Source organism: Eutrigla gurnardus (genome assembly GCF_963514095.1).
Source record: "Eutrigla gurnardus genome assembly, chromosome: 1".
Classification (NCBI taxonomy): Eukaryota; Metazoa; Chordata; class Actinopteri; order Perciformes; family Triglidae; genus Eutrigla; species Eutrigla gurnardus.
This window is the reverse complement of record NC_139915.1, coordinates 32,781,721-32,799,132: the sequence shown is the minus strand read 5'-3', so window position 1 is coordinate 32,799,132 and position 17,412 is coordinate 32,781,721. Positions and strand designations below refer to the sequence as shown.

The window sequence follows — 17,412 nt, the reverse complement described above, 5'->3', positions numbered from 1 at the left end:
TCTTTTAGATTTTTTTCTTAATCCTGAAAACTGAACACAACGTTCACGTAGAAGACCTGCTGTCTGTGTTTTTTTAATGATTCGTCACGAGAACACAGAACCCGTCGTGCAGATTCTGACCATTTGGTAAAAGTTTAAATACAAGAGAAAGTTGGTTGTACTTTTCCTTTGAAAAACGGACATATGCTGTATTTACAAGGAGAAAATGCTGCTCGGCTACATTCCATCATCTTAAAACCACGAGTGATGCTGAAGGTAGAAACGGGGACGAAACACGGAGAAAACAGAAGAATGAAAAAGGCAAAAACATGAAAAGGTCTCTAATAAAATCATTTGATAAAAAAAAAAAAAAAACTGTTAAACTTCAGCATTTTCTCTGCAAACTATCTAAAGACTATGTGTTAATGGATGCTACACATCGAGGACGTCCACTTAAAAAAAAAAAAGACATAAAGACATATTTACACAAAGTGTTGGGCGGTCATAAATTACTGTTCTTGATATCCAGCCGTCGCCACAGACGTTGAATTCAGTCGTTGACAGAAATAACAGGAACGTTACAAAAACATGAGGTCGTCTGTTTTTATTTCCTGTAAAACGACGCAGTCGGTTCTCAAAGAATCATCATTTTAGTCGTAGTGATGCAACGCCTCACCAGTCTGCGTGTACATCGTGTAGAAATCCTCATGTGATATAAGAACGGGACAGAAACTTCTATTTCACAGACGTTTGCATGAATCTGCAGCGTTAAGCTTCAAGTTCCTAAAATCAGAAAACGCTCGTCGTCTGAATCCAGTAACGGCAGGAAGCTACCGCGTTGATGTCATCACTGGTGGTTTGTAAAGTTCTTTCAGAGAGAGAGTGAGAGAGAGACTACAGTGTTCTGTACTTCACCCGGTACTTGTTGACGTTGATATAATGGAGTACCTCAGGGCAGCGGGTGGTCGTGCACGGCAACAGGCCTTCTCGCCGTTCTCCCATCAGCCACTTGTGGTTGTCGGCTGCCATGTCGCCGGTCACGTGCTGCTCGGCCCAGGTGTCCAGCCAGGCGTGGAAGCGTCTGTGCAGGCGTGTGTTGACGCGTTGCTGGGACTGAAACACAGAGAGGGAGAGGTCAACGGAAAGGTCAGCTAGACGCCAGTTCAACGTCACAGGAAGAAGCAAAAGATAAATAAATCAGAGATCTGGGTCCGAAGTGAGGTGAGCTCAGATCCTCCCACGGCCACTAGGGGGCATCGTTTCAGCACAAGTTGATGGGTTCTTAACTTTATCACCTTTAGATGTAAGATTTATATTTAATAGAAACAAAGAATAGAATGTAATATGAAGAGAGACTAAAGGGTTTCCTCTAAAATGTATTTGAAACCTTTAAGTTCATCTGATTGGAACAAACTACCTGCAAATCCTCCATCATATCATCATTACACATCTTCTCATTCCAGGGGTACTTGTTCATGTCCTTAACACAATCATGTGTTATTACTAATGTCACTTCTATTTGTTACTGCTTTATAACAATCTTCTGTTATGCTTCTCTATGATCTTTATAATGCTTTAATTACATTTTTTTTTCTCATAAATGTTTTGTTTAAATTAGGTTTTCTTTGTATTAATATTGCGGACCCCCTTGGAAACGAGATGGTACATCTCAAGCGTGTTACTTCCTAATAAAGACATTTCAAAGACACATAAAACACTGAAACAACATCTACCTGAAGGATTATAATAATAAGGAAAGAACAGTAATTAACCACAGATGCTGGAAACTCAGCAGGTTACATAGAAGAGACCTACTGCGAGTTTCCGCCTCACCTGATGGGCCCTGGTGAGCGCCGTGTGCCGGTACATGTAGTCCTCCGACTTGCAGACGTAGACCATCTTGTAGGAGTTGAGCTTGAACATGCACTCCATCTTCAGCTCGCCGCCGCCGCCGCCGTCCCGCGCCACGTCCGACGGGACTTTGTTCATTCTCTCCTGCTGCAGACGCTCCCATCCTCGCTGGCACTTCCTGATCCGCCTCAAATTCCTGGAGGCCAAAAAAATAAATACAAAATGAATAAAAAACACCATCAACATCGACTGATTAACTTAAAGCAGTTTTGTATTTGTAATCTGTGTGATTCTAAAAGCCTATCAGACGTGCACATGACATTAATTTGACATTAACAGTATAATCGAATTTGAGAGGACTGTCCCTTTAAACAAATTATTTTTTTAAACCCATGCATTGCAACACACCGAGTAACTGAATTGGATTTGGAGTCAAATCTTTGGAGGGAGAATGTGGATCTATAAGAGCAGCAGAGGCAGCCGTCGTGATATTTCTGTACCGTGCACTCGGAGCTACGACACGCTCGCCGAAAAAACTACATTTAATTCCATTTGAGGGGAAATTTATCCTGATTTTTTTAGTGCAGGTAAATAATAAAATAAATCAAAATTCACCCCACCTGAATGAAAGTTTTAAATGTGTACTTACCACTGAGGGTACAGGTGAGCGGGGGACTCAAACCATGAAACATATTTTTGCATTCAGGGACGCCACTTAAAAGACACGACAGTGAGGCCCAACGTTAGAAACAAACACGAGAGAATCGCCAAATACTTTCACAACGAACAGAGTGTTATGATCATGAGATGAAGACCCAACACAACTGGAAGAGAAATCTTTTGGTTTTGCTGCCATAGAAGACTTTCGTGGAGAAAGAGGAAGTCTTTTGAGCTCGTGTTGCTGCTGATCTCTCATAGATTTGATGGGAAGGAAAGGATGTGGGTGAGCCCACTGATAAATCATAGTCAGGTACCAGATTTATGCAATGGGTTAAATAAGATCAAACTAAAGAGCAAGATTTTTAACAGAAAAAAAAGGCTTATTTTAAATGTTTATGGTAATGGACAGCCATCTCAAAGAAATGAAACAAAGCGATGACAGCGAACACAACGTCGTCGGGAAAGAAATACGCCAACATGAACATACAATTTAGACAATCATTTTATTTACAAACCCTACTCCTCTGTACAAGTGTTGCAGATAATGTGCTTGACCAGAGATGTTGTTGTTGTTTTCTTTTTTTTCTTTTTTAAAAACTTATGAGCACTAATTTCTGTCAAACCAGTGAAAAAAAACAAAAAAAAACAAACCCCTCACCCACAACAAAGAGTTGCAACGGGAGCTCACCGTTTCCACTGAAAATTATTACAAACATAACACTGAGTATAACAGACTTAAACAAAATGGACATTTGAAAACATTTACAGTCAAATACAAGACCTTTGATCTGAATACAATCACAAACAAAAAGGGCATGATAACGGTAGAAAAGGGAGCCGTGTCCTCTCTGATCCAACACCACGGCTTCAGTCTCTCAAACTTGGCTCAAAAGACATCGTAGAAAAAAAAAAAGAAGAAAAAAAAAAAAAGGTGGAACTCATTTGCTTTCAGTTTGTGCATTCGGTGACTTTTTGTTCTTACGTTACACAAAGAAAAATCAGCATTTAAATTCCATACAATGTGAATAATCAAACCAAATAGTTCCTCAGAGCCGTCTGCTAAGGTGGAAATTCAAAAACCCATGATCAAGCCAAAACCACCTTCTTTTTTCTTTTTAAAAAACCTTGCTATTAATAAATAAAATTCCCCATTAAAAAGGAACTGAATCAATGAATAAATAAGTTGCATTTTCTTTTCTTTTTTAAAACATGGCCATGTAAAGTGCAATCTCCCATGTGAGGCAGACGTCAGAAACTGAAAAAGTCACGTTCACAGCCAACGAGATTCTTTACAAACAGGAGGGCATTCAGCCGCCGAGCGCTTCACTGCAGAACCTTCAAAACCCCATCGTTGTTCCTCTTTTCTCACTTTTTTTTTTAAAAAAGGCAGTTGATATGCCCCCCAAAAAACAAAAAACAGGTTTTTATGGTCAGAAAGAGCTGGCCGAGTCGGGCTTGTGCAGCGTGAGCCACTGTTTTCTATCTCTGGAAAGTGAGTTTGGCGGCTGGTTTTGGCATTGTCAACAGTGGAGCGGCTGCTCGGCCGACTCGGAGCCTTCGGGGACAGAAAGTATGCAGACAAGAGGGGACACATGGCTGGGACCTCACCTGGGGAGGAACACCGGCTTCTGGGACAGATGCTCACGCAGCTCTGGGGACGCCGAGTCAGAGTTCAGGTATCTGCCCATGTAGACCGACCACCGCTGTGGAGAAACAACATGTATCACTAATACTGAAGCATGCAGACCCTCTTATTATTATTATTATTATTATTACTGAACCTGACTGAATATTAGAGTTAAAAGTAGGGGTGAGTATTGGCAAGAACCTCACGATACGTATCACGATATAAATAAAGATGAAAACACAAGTATCTATAACACAAGTATATGTACATTAGATGATATTGATCAGAGGCCAAATTGGGTCAAAACTATTTCAATTTTATTAATTCCCATGAAATTCACTGGAATAAATAGTGAAATAAAATGAAAAAGGATAAAGTAATGCATTCACAATGCGTCTAAACATGAATTTTCTTTTTTTAAGTCAATCTTTGGAGTTGAAAAATCGATATTGTATTGGGCGGCAAAGTATCGCGATATATTGTCGTATCGATGTTTTTACCCACCTCTAGTTAAGAGTTGGAAATATTCGCTGTCAGGTGGAAACATCTTATGTTAATGTTCATTTTTATAATTCATTTTTGTTGCATAAATCAACAATGCACGTACAGTTTCTCGAGACTTGAAACAAGATCATGACGTAACTCACAATACCATTCTGTATAAACATGAAACTTCAGTACAGGAACTCCAAATACACGATCAATGCAGTTCACAAACAGTGAAGACGTTACACTAGACCAGTCATTCCCAAACACTAAAAAATATTAGACTTAAAATTCTTAGTGAGTCATCAAAATAGTAATTAACCAACTAATTCACCACCACCTCCACAAGGCATTTATAGCATGTACTGCAGGGTTGTACTGTTGTGGTATCAGCTGCAGTATATAATATATATATAATGTATGTAATGGTTGTCGTACCTCGGCATCCGCTGGCTCGTCAGAGTTCTCCTCTTCCGTGTCCAGCAGCTCCATGGACAGACTGACGGCTCCTCGGCTCTTCACAAACATCAACTGCACAAAAACCACAATCAGAGGAAAATCAGCGCGTTGAAACGGCAGCTGAGACTGACTTGTGGCACCGCCGTCGTCGTCGTACCTTGAAGCAGTTCTCGTCCGTCATGAGCTGCTCTGCTTTGCGCTGGTAGACCCCCTCGGCGGTGGCCCTGGAGGTCTGCGTGGACAGGGCGCCCCCCGTGGCTTTGTTGGCACTCTCGCTCAGGTACATGTCGGTCACGCGTGCACAGACGTCGTCGGTGACGAGGTGCTGCAGCTGTGGGGGAAAGCAGCAGGTTTAAAGACTGTATGAGGGGAGATACGATCCCTCCCGATGCAACGAGGACTACAAATCCCACGGCTGAACCCTGTGAGCTGATTAACCGAAAAGAAGAGATGAGGATGGGGGTGTACATAGACAAACAGCTTTAGTTTGGATTTCATGTTCTGGGGGGTTTTCTTTTTGATCCAAGTTGTCTTGTTAAAGGAAGACTGAATACACTGAATTTAATTCACCCACACCTCCTACTCTAAGAGAAAGCTCCCGACATCACAATATGCACACGAGGCATCATCGGACGGTAACTTATAATGAAACTACAGGCATTAATAGATAATTAATAGAAGTGGAGTCAAATAAACACTACTTGGAGATAAGAAGTGCTTCTGTGCAACATGATGATCTGAGTGGTGGAGGCTGACCTGCCGGACGATGCTCTGGATGAGCTTGTCCATGGTGAAGGCGATGTAGGCGTGGATGGTAAACATTTCCCTCAGGGAGTCCTCGTAATGAGTCGGCTCCATGTTTCCATCCAAGAGATTACGCACCATTTCCAGAAACACCGAGTAATAGTCCTCCACGTCCACGTCCACTGCAGGGCGACAAACGTTGATATGGGGAGAAATTAGAGTGACAACAACATGAGTGAAGACTGTAACCAATCAAGATGAACTGAAACCGCTCGTTGTTTTTTCTCACTCACTTGGCTCCTTCATCTTCAGCTGGATTGCCGGGTGTTCACTCTTCTCCCTCTTGACCCCCAGCACCTCCCGTTCCCACTCTCGCTCGCGGGCGTCCTCTTCGATCTGCTTCTCGGCTTGCCCGTAGATCCGCAGCAGGCGGGAACACAGGATGTGGTGCAGGCGGAGGAAGACGTACCAGTAGTTGTTCACGTAGAACATGTTGTAGGCGTCGTCCTGGCCCCGCTGCTTCTGAGCCGCCGTGCTGCCGAAGAGGAGCTTGGACTTCGTCGGGCTGCTTCCCGGCAGGCCGTTGTGCTTCTTGGGGCCGTCCGGGTCCGTCTCGGCGTCTTCCTCCTCGTCCTCCTCCTCCTCTTCCTCCTCCTCAACGTCGGAGAGCTCGCCTCGCCGTGCGAACAGCAGGTCCGGGATGAAGTGGTGGATGATCTGCTTGATCTTGTACTTGTCTTCTTTCTGGATGCCCACCTGCCGCTTGACGTGGTGGATGATGAGGGCGGCGGCGTCCTCCAGGATTTGGCTGTCGTCGTAGCTCTGGGTCATGTGTGGGCCGCTCGGTGGCGGCGTGGCGGATTCCTCCGCCGCTCGCTCCTGGCGCTACGGGAAACAGACGGCAGGAGATTGGGATGGATTATTATTCTGTATGAGTCACACTTCCTGAATCCATCAATCCTTCTATGTCTCTGAATGTCACTCATCTGGTTTAATCTGTTAAAACTTAATACGAGCGGAGACACTGCTACGAGAACAGAGGAACACTGAGGTTAAAAGTCTTTGATTATATGGACTTCAAAGATTAAATCAAGAGTCCAAAACGATACAAAGTCAGACAGCATTCCTCTGAATGAGCACCGTTGTTCAGCAAACTCCGGCTGGAAACCAAGAAATGGCTCCATGCGTTCATCACTGCAGCCAGACTTTTAATTAAAAAAACAGAAGAAGAGAGTGCATTACTCCTGTCTCTCTATTCTTTAAGAGTTGATTTTAAGGTTATTTTACTCACATACAAAGCTTCTTTAATCATATATTATTGTCTAACATTAAGTTTTTCATCTCCTCATCAAGATCCTGGTATTTAAACTGTTCCTGAAGTAGACACACAAAACCAGTGGAGAAACTGGTTTTAGCTACGACGCCCTCGGCCCAACATTTCACCTGGAAGCTCTGTTGGCAAACACCTGCAGACCTATCATTTCTCTTCTTTTATTGGATCTTTTATTCTATTTTAATCACTTCATACAGTTTTTAACGCCCTTTAAGCTAAATGTTATGTATGAATGCCATATACAAATAAAGTTATTATCATCAACACGCTGTTATCTTCACGTTTACTCACGTCGTCATACAGCATCTCTATTTCATTCAGGAGGGTCTTTGAACGCAACACTTTGGTGTCGTTCTGCTTGAAGTTGATGCCTTGATGGTCGAGAGACTTCAGGTAATACTTTTCATTCTGCTCCCGCCAGATTTTGTTGAAGCCTCGCTGGGCTTCTCTCCACTCCTCCTCTTTCATTTTTAATCTGAAACGAGAGACGGGAAACAAATCAAAGGAAGTGAAAAAAGAAGATCTCCCCGGCTCGGCTCGAGTAAGAATGAAGAGAGCGTTGCAGAAAGTTTCACGGCGACGATGTTCTCCAGTAGAAATAAACAAACCCACATCTCTGCGGGAAGGTGTCGGATGCTTCATCCTGCTGTGGCCTGTCTGCTTTCTGTGAAACTCACTGATAGCAGCACACAGTAAAATAAAACTAGGGAATACAGACCATAACACACTACTAGCGGGTCACAATGATTCAGAGTGACTTTATATATCTTGTTATTAGGAAACTCCCGCATGCTGAACCTTAAAGTCCAAATTAGACTATTGACCTTTTGAGCACGATGGGAACAGACACAGCCGGGTTCTTCTTGAGCCCGTCGATGATGTCGTGGCCCTTGTCCCCGTATATCCTCTGGATGGCTTTGCGGTGAATGACCTCCGAGGAGCCGCCCATCGTGTTGTCCAGCTTGAAGCGCAGCTGCTCCTCGGCCGACATGCGAGACATCCTCCGCTGGACCGCCTCCAGGGCTCGTATCGTGGCGAGGTTGGCCTCCAGCACGACGTCCAGCTGAACGGGGGAGCAACCACAGGGGAGGGTATTGATAAACGGGTACGGCCATGTCTGATAACGAGGTTTTCACTGGATATCTAAAATGAATCACTGCCGTTTGCACGATGAATTACCGTACAAGTATTTTAAAGAACTTTCTGCTCCAGCAGTCGTGGAATGTAATTAAATGGATTTAATTTTACTCATGTTGCCAAATGTACACCTTACACAAGTATTTTTACTTTATGTAAATGTTTATAATCGAGTCGCCGACTGTTCCTCACCTCGAAGCGCTCGTCCTCACATCGGTAAATGTGTTCCTCATACTGAGTCTTCTTGGAGCTGACGAACGTAGAATCCTCAGACCACGACGGAAACGACACCCAGGTGTCATTCAGGACCTGCGAGAGGAGATTCAGTTCAACATCCATTCATAGATTACATTCGACACTTAGGCAAGCAACCCCTTCGTTTATCGATCTACGCTGGAGCCGATAATCACGTATAAATAGGAGTTTCATTGTCATGTGAGAGAATGAAACTGTGAGGCGATGCGTTTATGATCTATTAACTTGTAATGGACTGTAAAACCTGAACATAATCTTCAGTTGCATCCCTAATTGTCAAATTGGGTTACTTGTAATTGAATTACTGTGGTAGTTGGTGTCACACGGTGCTCTACACACATCGATTACATTAATTGACTACTGCCCCCCCACTGTTTTAGTTTCCTTTAAAATCCAATTTAAACTCATTCAGTTCATCAAATTTAAAATAAAGAACACCAAGCGTGTTATCAATATTGAGTTGGATGAAGGATGCGACAATTAGAAACTGAAAGTGTCAGATTTAGTCAGATTTAGACATCATCATCATCATGTGACGAGAGTAAAGAGTGGTACAAGTGTATTTATGATATCACATTATAACGGCCTTTTCATACCTCTCGACACAGCGGCGTCCTTCCTGTGCACTTGGGCTGCTGGTAGCTCTTGGGCAGTGCTCTATAGCTGGAGCCGAGCCTCTTGCAGGAGGCGTAGTCTATCTCCATGGCGATGCCCTCTGTGGCACGCTCCTTGGGTAAACTCTCGGCGTGGCTGGACTCCCCGTGACTGGACTCTCGGTAGCCCAGGAAGTTTTTAAACCATGTGAACAGCTCGGGGAATTTTCTGCCAATCACAAAAAATACAATACAATTAGTATTGAGACCAACAGGCTGCTGGTTGGTCGATACAGAGTACATTTGGTGTTTTCTTTTAAGTTTAATGTTTTATCTAGAGAGTTGATAACATACACAACATTTTTTAATGTTTATGTTTATAATATATCAATTCACGCCCTTGCAGCGGGCGGCAGCATCCTCCTGGATGCTCGTATTCATTTTCAATATAGTAAACGTTAATATAGGTCTTGGTTTGTGCCTGACGGTCTGAATTAGTCACTAGATCTAACCAGAAAGTCGGAAATGTGTGAAACACTTACTGCTAGACCGATCAATCTGTGGGTCATAGATTTAGCTTATTGTATCTTAAATTAAATCAATTCTGTGTCCAAATCTGACAGGTAACAAGGCAAAGCAACATGTTAGGGTGAGAAAACATTACGATATATTGCTCTTCAAACACCGACACAAACGTCACGTTTAAACTCACCCAAGAAAGGGGATGACTAACTGGACCAGCTCGGCTCGAGAGATCACTTCCTGGTTGAAGATGTGAAGACACCGCAGGAAGTTGTCGTACGCCTCTGAGCTCCGCAGAGCCTTCTTCACCTGTGAAAACACAATTAAAAATAATTCACAAACGTTCCTTTGATGAGATCTAATGCATATACTGGTCATCTTGTGAACGCCGGTACTGAACATGGCACCGACCTTCTCAAAGAACATCGTTTCAGTGCTGGTGCTGTGTTTGCCCACGTCCGTCAGGCCATGGTCCTTCCCCGATATTTTGGGCTTTTTCTGCAAAAGGTATAAAAGACACGATGAGATTATGATGGTTAAGCACCTATAGCATAGCAGAAAGAAGCAAACAGATGAATCTAAAAAAAGAGATTATCCCAGGCAAAATAACATTCATCAAAATATGTTTAAACCTCTTAAAATGGCAATAAAAAAATTTAAAAAAATACTTGTATCACTTTACACATATCTTAAATGAGACCATCATAAATCACAAGGTCTTCCTGCATAAAGGATTCATACACTTTAAAAGTGCATTTTTATATCCTGTATTTTTTTTAAATCAGGCTCTATTTTTCACCTGTTGGCATTAAAGCGAACTAGACAGTTTTTTGACGATATTTACGAGTATCTCTATAATGGAAATTCACCACGATCAACCAAGTGTGTTCGCTCCCATATGGTCGCGTCCCCGTGTACTACCTTGACAGGCGGCGTGGCTCCCACGCCGGGGGGTCTCCTGATCGGCAGGCCGTTCTGGCTCAGTCTCTGTTTGCTGTTCAGCAGCGGTCTCTTCACCGTGCCGCCGTGGTCGTTACGCACCGAGTCGGCCCTGTCTGGCACCACCTTACATAGCAGCTGGGAAGAGCATCACGCGTCATCATCACACCAGACAAATCACAAAAACACTACCAGGAAAACAACATGGTTTAACAGTTTACAGACGTTTACAAGAGAAATGGCAGAATAAAAGGCAGAGACAAAATCTATCACTTAATCCAGCAACTGTTTTATCGATTGACTAATCTACAAGAATCATTTTCCTCCAAAAAGATTGAAATGGCAATTTAATTGAGGTTTATTTAATTTTGACGTGCTGTATGTCATTATATAATGTTACATTGTTACGGTTGGTATGTGCTGCTCATCCGTTTCCTGCCCACACTGCAGTGACAGAGCCGGTGGAAAAATCTGCAAAACTTGCTTTCAAACACTTCATTCAATGTCATTCCTAATGAAGCAGTCGGAGAACTTTATGAGTGTATTTAGCATCTACGAGGACAAAAGAGTTCTACTTTTTAAATGCATTGGTTAAAAATAATTATGTCATTGCATTTTTTAAATGTATGCACAGAGTGTTATTTATTTTATTCTGAAAACTTGTAAAATGTTGCTTACCGCCTGTGCCAAAAACCACCAATTATAAATAATTACAGACCACAATAATGACAAATCTGGTTACAAAGAAAACAAGCCCAGTTGAAATGTATTGTAAAAACTAAAGATCCAAGATGGCGAGGCGACCTAGCTAGCATGAGATTTGTTTGTTTATGTCACCGCATTCATTACCGCTGCGATACTGGCCAACGCTGCGATACTGGCCAACGCTGCGATACTGGCCAACGCTGCGATACTGGCCAACGCTGCGATACTGGCCAACGCTGCGATACTGGCCAACGCTGCGATACTGGCCAACACTGCGATACTGGCCAACGCTGCGATACTGGCCAACGCTGCGATACTGGCCAACGCTGCGATACTGGCCAACGCTGCGATACTGGCCAACGCTGCGATACTGGCCAACGCTGCGATACTGGCCAACGCTGCGATACTGGCCAACGCTGCGATACTGGCCAACGCTGCGATACTGGCCAACGCTGCGGTGCCGTGTTCCACGGAGACTCACCATCGAGCTGTTTGCATCAGGCAGGAACTGTCCGAACTCTGACAGCAGGTCCTCCTGGTTCTTGAAGAGCCTCGCCACCTGAGTGTAGACCTCCTGCTCAGTCAGCGCTGGAGTGTAGTTTCCTCCAGCCTCTTTCGCATTTCGTTGCTCCTTCTGGGAAAAAAAATGGCAAAAAGAGGTGACGAGATGCATGTATGCCATCTTCAACAGTCTTGTGTTTTATATTTGTATATATACCTGGTATGTGTGAAGGATTTCCAGGAAGGCTTTATAGATGTCTGGCTGACCCTGGAAGCGGTTCTTGATCTTGTTGACATAATTTATAGCGTGGTTGAACTCCACAGGCTGGTTGTTCTGGAGAGGCGGGCCGCCGGACGGCGTGCTGCTCACGGGAGTGTGGGATTGAACTGAAGGTGAGCGCGGTGAGGCGTAGGATGGGATGGATGGGTTTGGCTGGCTGGTGGGCGTGTGGGCTGGAGACTGAATTGGCTGATGGGGTTGACAGAGAAGAGCCAAAAGTAAATATTCAGTTTTTGTACAAAAAGAAAAAAAGAGTAATATCTCTGAAACTCAAAATTACAACAACTTAAAAACTTTGGTCATTTTGCAGACAATTTTAATGAGAAATTTAGAGATTTCAGTCTAGAAAAAGCAGCAACAAACAGTTGTACCAATACAGAAGTACTCTACCTTGCTGGTTTTACTTGGAGCAGGTTGGGTGGGGGTGGGGGGGTTGGCGGTGGTTGTGGGGGTGGTGGTGGTGGTGGTAGTATGTGGGCCAGCCTGTGGCAGGTTCTGGTGCTGGTTGTGGCTTGTGGGTTGGCTGGGTGGTCCACTAATAGGGATGTTCTGAACAGAAATACCATGAGGGGTGATGTAGTGGATCTGACCCGGCGTTGTCACATTGACTAGATCGTTAGTTTGGACCTCGATCTTGTATCCGGGTGGCAAGAAAGTGTTAAAACCCATAATGAGGTCTGGATGGCCCTTGAAGAGCTGGGACACGCGGTTAATGACTCCAGGAGTGTCTATGCTGTAGCAACAGAATGAATGATAGTAATTAAGTATCTGATTCATCATCAACTGGCTCCACAGATATTGTTCTACATGTTAAGACTTAGACAGGCAATCAACTTAACGGTCTAACCAGCAGTGCAAACAACAGCAAAGTGCAGAGTAAATTATGCTACATATAAAAAAAATGTGCAGTAATTTCAGTAGGAGGTAAAAGACAGAATAACAGCTGGAGGTTTGATACATTATAGATCCTGGAAGTAATACAACCAAATGTTGAGCAAAGTAAGACATTGAATTAAATCAGAACTCACCTCTGTGACTTGAACTCTTTCATAATATCAAGGAAGTCATTGTAAACTTGTGGCTGATTCCCAAACTGCAGCTTCACTTGATCCAGATAGGACAAGGCATCTTCAACCTACAGAGCAAAGAATGAAATTATTGACAGATTCTCTGCTTATTATCTGATTATTTGATGCTGATGTCATTATCATGTGTCAGAAACTCTTTGCACAGGTGGCAGTGTCTTAGTTTACTGTGGTGGAAGCATCATGTAAGAGTACCTTCAGTCGCTGGAACTGCTGTCCCTGGGTTGAAGTCATGGGTGCAGGCGGATGAACGTGACCCTGGACCACCGTGGGGCCCTGGGACTGGACTGCCAGACTGTGTGCGTGGGGACCAACGTGAGGAGCGGTATTGTTGTGTCCATGTCCATGTCCGTGTCCACCCGTGCTCTGAGGCATTGTGGGTACCTTATTTTTTTTAGGGAGGAAATTACATTAAGGATGCATAAAAATAACCATGTGGGGGTCCAAAAAGTATTATACATATTAGTTCAACTACACTGAATAAGGGGATTAAAAAAACTTGGCTTTTTTTTTAATAGATATTCAGTTCAATTGTTCCTTTAATTTGATCAACTCACAGTATGAGTAGTTTGATAAAAGGACAGTTTAAAACAAGAAGCAGCAGAAGTTTGACATCTTGTCCATCATCATTCAAAGGTTATCAAGCCAATGTGCCTTCTGACCAATATCCATATATTGATTAAAGTAAATATTACTGGAATTTGGTTCTTGGTAAAAGTGAATCCAAGACATAACTGTACAAAACAGAAATGTAAGGACTTCCAGGATGTGGAAAATACGGAAGGAATCAGCTGTTAAAAGTGTAATATTGTGGTTTTTGCTAAAATGTATATTTGTCTCCCGCTCCAGCAGCTGTTGTCCAAGCCAAATACATCGATGCAGTCATACCTGGTAGCCTTGGGGGAGTGAATACTGGATGCCGGTGGATGGCTGCATGTTGTCTGCAGCTGCCTCTATCACAGTAGAAGCCGGGGCTGGAGCCGGGGCGAGGGCCCGGTGCTGGAAGCTGTCTGCAATGCCTTGAACTGGGGGACGACGTGCTTGCTGCTGCTGGGGCGCAAATATCGGTTCCTGGTCCTCCACACGCCTCTTCATTGTATACGCATGCTCAAAGGGGCTAAAGTGGAGACAGACAGGTTTTAATCGGTCTGTGCACAAACAAATTATTCAAAACGATCTTTGGAAAAATGCACTACTTATATTTCCTTGGCACCAGAAGAATCAGAGATAGACAGTAATACTTTTACGAATCAATATTAATGCAAAGGTGGGTTTTCCCCCCCCTTTGACAAACGTGAACCCCCCCCCCCCCCCCCCAAAAAAAGACATGGCATCATTGATCATCAGAATGGCTTCATGGAATAATGTGCTATTAAAGGCATTTTTACACAGACACTGGGAACGACTGATCTGAATAACCAACTTGACAATAACATACAAACACAAGACTTGTATTTGTGTCAGAGGTGTCAAAAGTACAAATACTTATGTTCAGAAAGACTTTGGTAAAAGTAGAAGTATTGATTCAAATGTTTTATTCATGTAAAAGTGAAGAACTACACGCTATGAAATATACTCAAAGTATTAAGTAAAAAGTATCACTTTGATGGACAAAAATGTACTCAAAGTATGGTACATTTCCAGGAAACAATACTCGCAAAATTCCAATAAAGAAATGTCTCTGATATTATAAAGTCATAAATTTGCAAAAGAAGAAAAAGTCACGTGTACACTGCGTGCAGTGGATGACCTAATCAAACTATACTTTACAATCGGATTTAGCAATAAGGAAACACTCGCAGTTTTATCTTCTTACCATAAGCATCTGACATTTGAATACATTACCATGAATTTGGCCTATTATCACCTCATCCAAATTAGTAGGTTGTTTTCTCCTGAATAGGCCCGATTCCAGTCACTGCGGGAGATTTTTTTATTTTCTCTATGCAAATGTATGACTATATAATCTCAGAATATTCTATTTTAGTTTTGGTATTTTTTTTGTGTAAATGTACCAGTTAAACCTCAGAATATTGCCTCCATTAAAAAACCTACAATGGCCCTCATACTTCCCACCTCTGAAACATCCACACAGAAAAGTAATTTATTGACGTTCCCTAAGCAAACGTCATTGCAGTCGGGCGGCGGTGGAGAGCAGAAATTACGCCTCGCTGCCCTCCTTGCACCACCAATATCAGGGGGGGAAAAAACACAATACATACTCAAGTAAAGTACAAATGCTCGCTAATTAAACTCACGCACAGAAAGAGAAGTATTTGTACTTCGTCACTTCCCGCCTCTGAGACATGTACCCGGGGAGAAGTAATTTATTGACGCTCCCTAAGCAGACGTCATTGCAGTCGGTCGGCGGAGGAGCGCAGACATTGTGCCTCGCTGCACCACCAGTCTCGACGGCTGAGCTCACGGTGTCGAGTCGCCGAATTAAAAATCCTCTTTACCGACACGCGAAAGCAGATACGACAGACTAGTAAAAGATGGCGAAATTAAAAAAAAGAAGCTAAAGTTTAGCTGCCAGCTAACACTTCCGAGGCATATAGGCGCTGCCTCTCTCTCTAGCTAGGCTAGGCTAGCTAGCTGTAGCCCGACATCATCCCCTCCCCCTCTTTGCCAAACACCGAGCTTAACGCCATCCGTTTTTCGGGCGACCGCTTTCGCTTGTCTGATGGCTGACGTTGGGCTTTCGTCCTTAGCGTTAGCTCGGAAGTTTATGGTGGCATACAAGCTAACCCCCCCCCGAAAACTATCTGCAGATTAAAGGCTACTTGGCAGAAAGAATGTCGGCTTGTATGTCACTTTTAACGGGGTCATCGTTCACTGACGGGGTGGACTTAACTACAAAAAAATAATAATAATAAAAAATCCAGATGGGCTGAACGTGTTGGCTAGCTCGTTAAGCAGGAGATATCGACAGAGAGAAAAAAAAGAAAACAGCCGTGCTTCATCGCAACTGACAGCGCGACAACACAGCTAACTCCTTACGTGATAACCGTTACCGTTACACCGGGGCAGTTGAATAAAGTCACATAGTCGGTCATTAATTACGGCTACGCTAGCTTGGTTAACGTTCTGTCAGGAGGATGCTAATGAGCTAGCTTCAACATTACGTTCGCGTCGTATTAACGCCAAGTTGTGCGAATAAGTTCGACAGGAAAGAAAAAAAAATGTCTCGATCGCAAGACAAACGGCTTTCACGCCGGGTTACGTTTTAGTCCTATTTAAAAAATCCCAGCTAAAAACAAATATCGCTAGAAAGGAACTAACAACACAAAAATGCATGTTGTCAGGTCGTTAGCATGTCGGCTAATTCATGGTCGTCGCTGTTAGCTCGCTAGCCTTGCTAGCTTGACTAACTTATCGGAGCTAATGTAGCCGCTACTGAAATCACACGTTGTTGTTGGAAGACAGAAATACGGCACCCAAAAAATAAAAAAGTCATCACAGAAAAGCAACGAGTGTGAAATCACCACCCGGTCTGCTCAGCAAGGTTATATAGGAGCTAACTAAATGCTATGTTAGCACAACAACCAACCTCCTCCCCCCCATCATCAGTAACGTTACAGCTCCGGCTAACGAGCTAACACTAGTTCAACTTACCTCGCAGGACCGCCACCGGCAACAACTTGACACACCGGCGAACCCGAACCAGCAAACCGCTTACCGGCGCGTTCGCCCGGCCGAGAGGGAAGGTGAAGTTCCGAGGAAGCTGGTAGCTAATGTAAATGTCAGAAATGAAATTGCCCGTGGAGGCTACGTCGCTAACAACAGTGTATGTATGAAGCGGTGTTCCCTTGAACATAGGGGCGTGGCCAACGCGAAGGCGGGCTAGTCTCCTCCCAGTCTCAACGCTGATTGGTCAGATCTCCAGAATGAAAACAAATACAGTAAGGGCAGCGAGCCAGTAGCTTTCGGTTAAAGGCGTCTGGTTTTGGTGTTATAAAAAAAAAGGTCATGCCGGTTTTATCTGCACCACAGACCTCCATGTTGCCCGCCCGGTATATTATAGGTGCATGTTACATATGGACCACCTTCCATTCCCCTTAGAAATAACTTTATTAAATATGTTTGCATTGTGAAGTTGACAGGTCCCAAAGCCTGTATCGTCTACAATATTCATGTAAATTAACTCTATTAATATAATGTGAAAAAGCTCAAATCATTGTGCTCTTAATTGTAATGTTATTTTATTTCTATTTTACTTTATTTTATCTGTGACTCCTGTACTTTATTTGCTGCTT

At 43.4% G+C, this 17,412-nt stretch overlaps 1 protein-coding gene across 1 annotated transcript; it reads right to left on the bottom strand.

The window, feature by feature from the left end:
* Positions 1 to 23: 23 nt before the first annotated feature.
* On the bottom strand, positions 24 to 16,910 carry LOC311015611 (paired amphipathic helix protein Sin3a-like). The gene is made up of 21 exons (XM_084012966.1): positions 16,772 to 16,910; positions 14,045 to 14,273; positions 13,352 to 13,540; positions 13,100 to 13,206; positions 12,462 to 12,804; positions 12,009 to 12,260; positions 11,772 to 11,924; positions 10,568 to 10,723; positions 10,058 to 10,144; positions 9,837 to 9,955; positions 9,128 to 9,353; positions 8,469 to 8,585; positions 7,964 to 8,202; positions 7,431 to 7,614; positions 6,100 to 6,691; positions 5,819 to 5,988; positions 5,220 to 5,393; positions 5,042 to 5,134; positions 4,099 to 4,193; positions 1,813 to 2,026; positions 24 to 1,092 (listed from the first exon to the last, which is right to left on the bottom strand). Exons 2-21 carry the CDS (start codon positions 14,249 to 14,251, stop codon positions 874 to 876), a joined length of 3,936 nt encoding a protein of 1,311 aa, XP_083869092.1. The 5' UTR covers positions 14,252 to 14,273; positions 16,772 to 16,910; the 3' UTR covers positions 24 to 873.
* Positions 16,911 to 17,412: the final 502 nt, after the last annotated feature.